Source organism: Histomonas meleagridis (genome assembly GCF_020186115.1).
Source record: "Histomonas meleagridis strain 2922-C6/04-10x chromosome Unknown contig_14, whole genome shotgun sequence".
NCBI lineage: Eukaryota > Parabasalia > Tritrichomonadida > Dientamoebidae > Histomonas > Histomonas meleagridis.
Genome location: NW_027150770.1, coordinates 560,887 through 567,489, shown reverse-complemented (window position 1 = coordinate 567,489; position 6,603 = coordinate 560,887). Strand labels below are relative to the sequence as shown.

At 31.5% G+C, this 6,603-nt stretch overlaps 2 protein-coding genes across 2 annotated transcripts; both read right to left on the bottom strand.

The window, feature by feature from the left end:
- Nucleotides 1-3,136: 3,136 nt before the first annotated feature.
- On the bottom strand, nt 3,137-3,700 carry GO595_001486 (uncharacterized protein; the record flags this gene model as incomplete). Its single annotated transcript, XM_067914289.1, has 1 exon — nt 3,137-3,700. The coding sequence occupies one exon, from the start codon at nt 3,698-3,700 to the stop codon at nt 3,137-3,139; it is 564 nt and encodes a 187-aa protein (XP_067778478.1).
- Nucleotides 3,701-4,530: 830 nt separating this feature from the next.
- On the bottom strand, nt 4,531-5,619 carry GO595_001485 (tRNA pseudouridine synthase family protein; the record flags this gene model as incomplete). The annotated part of the gene is made up of 1 exon (XM_067914288.1): nt 4,531-5,619. The coding sequence occupies one exon, from the start codon at nt 5,617-5,619 to the stop codon at nt 4,531-4,533; it is 1,089 nt and encodes a 362-aa protein (XP_067778477.1).
- Nucleotides 5,620-6,603: the final 984 nt, after the last annotated feature.

Below are 6,603 nucleotides of genomic sequence, written 5' to 3'. Positions count from 1 at the left end.
AGATAGTGCCCCTGAACATGTTAAAAAGTATTTGAGAAGACTCCATATCTTCTCATCTATAAATTCTCACTTATTGGAATGGGATGTAGCCTATGCTTTCCAGAAATTAGGTTTTAGTTTAGACTTTAAGGATAGTCTAAAAGTACATATGGATGAGAAAGATTTTATAGGTAATCGTCAAGAATTACATGTAGCATGTCTTCAATTGGGTATAAAATTATACCTTCATCGGGGGTACTATACAAACAACCGATTACTAATAATCAGACCAATAGTTCGGGAGATTAATAGATATAATATTTACCGTGATTATTATAATTATTTTGGCTATATAAACAGCTCTAAGGAACCAGTCCATATAGCAGTATACAAGGATCAATGGTTTATAATATATGAAGAAACACCCTTCACTGATAATCTTGTGATAGCCAAAAACCTCAATAGCATACGCTTAGTAGTCGAATCGGAAAAAAGAGGTATAATTAAACTAAGAACTAAGTAAAATTTTTTTTATTTATTTAATATCCAATGGATACCATTAGCATAATATTTCAATCCGTTATGTAAATTAAATGTGAAATAAGTATCACGACAAATGAATAATTGAGGGGGAGGTGGATGATTTCCAGCATCATCTATATTATGATATGTATCATTAGCTTGTGTATAAATTGGTTGACCTTTAATTTGTATTGGTATATTTTGTCCATTAGAATCTAAACCATCAAATACATAACCACCACGTGAACGTTCACATTGTATAGGGTGTTCCACCCCAACTGTAGTATCTCACTCATTTTTCAAGTTTTTTTAAATTTATTGATAAAAATGAAATGTTTATTAAATATACTATCCATTTGTTTCGATAACTTTTTTAAGTCTTTTTTCCCATTCGTCAAGAACGCTTTGCAAAGTTTCTTTCGGTATATTTAATAATATTGAAGTCACTTTTTCTTCAATTTCTTCTCTACTCTCATATTGAAATCCTTCCATTTTTCCTTTTACATACCCAAATAGGAAAAAGTCTGAAGGAGCTATATCTGGGGAGTAGGGGGGATGAAGTGCCCTTTTGAGCTTGTTGGAGTCCATATATAAAGTTGTGAATCTCGACGTATGCGGTTTTGCATTATCGGCATGTACAGTAATTTTTCTTGTGTCATATTTAGGATTTGTACCATTCTTTTTGGAAAGTTTTGATAAAATATATTTTACATAATATTGTGAATTAAATGTTTCTCCCTTTGAAAGAAAGTCAATAACTTTAAATCCGTGGGGATTCCAAAAAACCGTCAACATTACTTTTTTTTGCGTAATAGTCCTTTTGCTTATTGTACCTCGTGGTGTTCCTCGTGGTATCCATTGTCGAACATAATAATAATCATAATAAAACCAGGACTCGTCACCTGTTATAAAATATTTATAACTGTTATGTCTTGCAATCTCTAATGTCTTTAAAAGTTGAATTGATTTAGTGACTCTTTGTTTTTTAATATCTTTCGTCAGTAAATGTGGAACCCACTTTAAAAGTTTATTTTCATAGCCAAGCTTTTCAGTAAGATGCCTATATACAGTAGTGTTTGGAATCTCTGTTAACTTAGCTATTTGTCTTATTGAAGCATATGGAAATTTATCTAAAATTTTCAAAATTTTTAAATCAACATTTTCGTCAATAGGGGTAATCGGTTCACTAATGTTAGGTGACAATGTTTGATCAAAACTTCTTTGTCTGAGGTATTTACATACTGTTGAATATGAAATACATTCTTCGCCCAATATGATCTCCATTTCGGTATGAAACGCTTTTGCTGACATTCCCTTCATCGCGAGATATATTGTGATTGATTTTTGATCAAGCTCCATAATGGAGGGGTAAAAATTTTAAACGTCATTTTTTTGAATTCAATTAAAGAAAAATCGATTATTAGTTAATGATAGACTTGACAAAAATTATTTTTAAATGCCAATTGAATCGATGAATAAAATCGTTATAAATCACGATCAATTGGCTGGGCCCACCCTATAAATATGTGTTTAGCAATGCTATTTGGGTACGGGAAAAACAAAATGGGCAAGAATCCAAATGGACCCGGATAAAACATTCTTCAAGTTTCAAAATAAATGGTGGGAAGGGTATGATGACTTCCGCCATAAACTAGTACTAATTGAATATATGTCGTCAGATAAGGCAAAATTATTAATCGACCACATCAAAAATTGGTCAGATAGATTCTGGTTTGCTGCTGAAATAAAAGGCGCAGCTATAAAAGCAAACCCAGGAAAATGATTCTTAATAGTAACATCGAATCATTCAATAGAAAACTGTTTTGGAAACAAAAATGATGCATTGGCCATCAAAAGAAAATTTAAAGAGGTCAACGTAAATGATCCTAATGACATATTCCTCCAAACTCAATTAAATAGGAACATTTTGACTCAATAAAGGGTTTCCTAAAATTATTTTTTACATACCAGACACTTTTTGAGATTCCATTTTTTCTTGGTGGGCAAGTTTTCGTACATGTGATATGAAAAATGAAGAATTCCGATCAAAATGAATTGAATTTTAAAAATTAAGTATTCAATTTCAAAAATCAGGAGGCCCGAAATGAACAAATTTATATTTTGTGCTAGGTAATAAGATCTTGGCTGGAGGTACCAGTTAACGTTTTCCGCGAGATATGGACCTAGCGAAAAATTTTTATTTTTAAACGTTTACAAATAACGGTCTTTTTCAAAAATAGAATTTAAACCTGACCCCCACCCCTAGTACACTCTATACTGATCACCTTTCTACGCCCTTTTATAAAAAAAGTGCTCCGCGGAGTCGGGCTTCGGCATGTTTGTGATAAATGCACTCATTCGCCATTAGGGCTCTCTTTGGGGGAGGGGGTACCTTGGTTTAAAGAAAAAGATAAAAATAAAAAAGTTCTCAATTGCCCATTGAGTGAACAAACTTTGTTATTATCATTTATGTGCTGAGTCGAAGAGAAAAAAAAAATCAATAAGGAAAACCGATAGAAAAAAAAAATATCTAAAAATCAATTGAATGGCTTACATTTTACGATGTAACATTAAAAGTATAATTAAAATTAGGAACATATAATTTACTAGGTGCAGCAACACTAAAATTAGTTTATCAAAGTACTAATACAACAGATTCATTAGATGTAAGAAATAGTACAGTACAATCAGCATTATCTGGTTTAATTGTACCAAAATCATATAAATAATAATACATAAAACCTGATTGAGATATTTCAGATTGAGAAATAATATTAACACGAATAAGAGTATAATCTGAAGTAGGAGAATTGGGTTGAATACAAATAAAGACATAATAATGTGTATAATCTATTGACTGATTCAAACCAGTAGGATATATAAATTGGGTTAATGGAAAAACATTAGTAGAATCAGTACCAAGTTTAATTGATGAAATAGGAATAACTACTTTAATAGTAGATCCAACTTCATATGCAATACGTTTAGTACTAGTAGAACCAGGATAATTAACAATGTTATTTTGAACAGTATAATCAGCAACAATACCGTTGTTCTTAATAACTTCATAAGCACGATCTAAATCATATTTAGTCATAGGAGGATCAAGAGGAGGAACCAACTTACGTTGTAACACTCGTCCCTTATTACGTGAATAATATGATTCACTAATAGGACCAATGCGCTGAGGGTCAAACATAAAAATAAAAGTGGGAAAATTTTTTATTAATAAGTGATAGCATAATTTAATTTAACCCCTAGGAACTTTTCGGAAATTTCAGTGCCGGGAATAGATACTTTTAAACATAAAACAATACAATCACCTGAATTCAAATTACGTGCTAACCTAGTACGAAATACTTGAGTCTGTTGAGCATTAGGGGTAAGGTACCCTGACATTATAACATTTTGATTGGGTTCATATAATGAAACAGGGGCAGCAGGGGTACCAAGTGACATTGATTGAGCAACCGTACCATTGGGGACATAAACTAGAGCCCATAATAATGGAATATCAACATCAGTGATCATCTTTAAAGTAAAATTCTTTACTTTACGCATACCTTGGGTAGCGAATACAGTAATGAGGGTGGTATTTACTTGATCACCTATGGCACCGTCACCAACTCACATTAAATGCAATATTTCCAGAACAATTATAAGTCTCATTTAAATACTTTACAGTTTTTAATGGACGTCCACGTGAATAACTACGTCTACGTGACCTACGAGGCATAACAATAAAAAATTTAATGTTGTGGGAGATTTATTAATTGAGGGTGAATAAGATATGAAGGAACATCCTTACGACGACGATCATAACGGATGGCACCTATAGAGATTATTGGGAGAACAATGACCCAATTCTCAACCAACTGATAATTCTCTCTAATAAAGCCCTTATGACGTTGTATTTTCTCATCACAGAGTGATAATGTTATGCCAACTATAACATATTCTATTCCCTATTTATTCGTAATTATTATTTTGTTTGTATTTTTGATATTTATAATTTCATTTATAATAAAATTATTTTTCTTCCATCTGTTCTCTTTCTATGTTTTGTTGGTTCATTATATCCTGTGGAACCGGCGGATATGGCAAAAGAACATCTCTTATCCAAACACGGAATGTATCCTCCTGTTTTACGATTGAAGCGATGTGAGGGAATAAAACGTCACTTTTCCACTTTTCAATTTGGGGTCTCACAATTTCAAATTCAACATCTTTGTTAGGATTTGCGAATTCAGGTGTTTTCGCTGCGTTGCGCTTAAATCCAGGATATTCTACTCGATCAAGCATAAGACCATCACCAGGCAACCTCGGTAAAGCCCATTTTGTTGCTGTAAAAGTTTTTCGAAGATCTTCTATACTTAATAATCCAAATGCACATGAAAGAACCGTGGCAAGCATTTTGCGGATTTGATTGATCATAAATGATTTGCCTCTTATTGTCCACAAAATGTACTGTTCTCCTTCTAAGTCAAAAGGATCAGAAAAACTGAAATGCGTTATAGTTCTCATTGCTGAGGGATTTGTTGGAGAAACACCCCTGGTATAATTATGATAGTTCTTTTCTCCAATAAATTCAGGAAGAACTTGATTCTTGATGAAGTCAAAATCTGGATTATCACCAAGAGCATATAATGGCATAAGATACAAATATTTTCTGTATTCAGCAAACTTTTGTGCTTGGAAATGTCTGCCGACATCAATTGCTTTCCAAACGACAATTGTTGATCCTTGTGGTAAATTGGAATTAATAAGTGCAGGAACATCTTTTGTTTTCAAACCAACAAAAAAGCGTGCGTTGAATGATAATACTTGGGCACAACAGTGAACTCCTGCATCAGTTCTGGATGCTTCATTCCATTTGATTTTATTGAGGTTGGCAATAACACCGGGTCTAATTAAATAGCTATTAATAAGCGCATGGAACAAGTCACTTTCAATTGTTTTTTGTCCTTTATTTTGTTGTAAACCATGATATCCTGTTCCGATATAAGAATAACAAAGAACGAGGGGAACGTGCGATTGCCCCGGTACAAGGACTGGTTTGTTTTGTTCTTTTTTTTTCTCAGATGTGCTTTCTTGTGGTTTTGAGAAAAAAATTCCCATGAGCCAAAAGAAATGTCACTTTTAAAAATACGTTAAAAAGCACGCGAACGTTAAACACATACGTTAAATATTGTTCTTTGTTTTCGATTATTAGTGTTTATGTCTTTAGAAACAAAATCAAATTCTCAAATTTCTCTCCCTTTATTTTCTGGTTCCAACAATTCAGATGATAAAGATAATTTACTAGATCAATATCAAGAAAAAATGAATGAAATGCTCGAATGCCAAAAAGAAATATGTACTTTAAAATCACAACTAAATGACGTAATTGAAGAGAATAATGTACTTAGAAAAGATTATAAAATTTCATATGATTACTATAAAAATCAATTAGATCAAGCAAAAAGGCGAATTGAAGAACTCGAAGAGCAAAACTCTCTTCAAGCATCTCAAATTGAAAAATTACAACAAAAACTTGAAACAAATGAAAACAAAAACAAATCACAACTTCAACAAATTAATGAACTTGAAGAACAAATTCATGAAAATAAAAGGCATCTCCAAGATCAAGTACAAATTTATGAATTAAAATGTGAAAGTTTAAGGCTTAATATAAATGAAGCAGAGAAACTTCTCGATGAAACAAAATCAGATTATGAGGAAAATATAAATAATCTTAAAAAACAATTTTTAATACTTCAATCAGAAAAAGATAAAGCACAGACCCAAAAAAACACAATTAAGCAACAAAATGAACAACTTAAAGATCAAATAGAACATCTGACAAATCAATTATCATTAGTCCAATCAATCAATTTACAACAAAAAGAAACACTTAAAGAATACCATAAACAAATAACTAACTTAAAAACAAAAAATATTGAACTTACGTTAACAAATCAAACCATTGATAAATTAAAGAAGAAAATCAATGAACTAAAAGAAATTAATATCGAAACAAATGAAAGTTATCAAAATCTATTAGAAAATAATCAGAAAGAAATTGAAAACAATAAGAAATTAATTTCATTCATTCAGAAAATT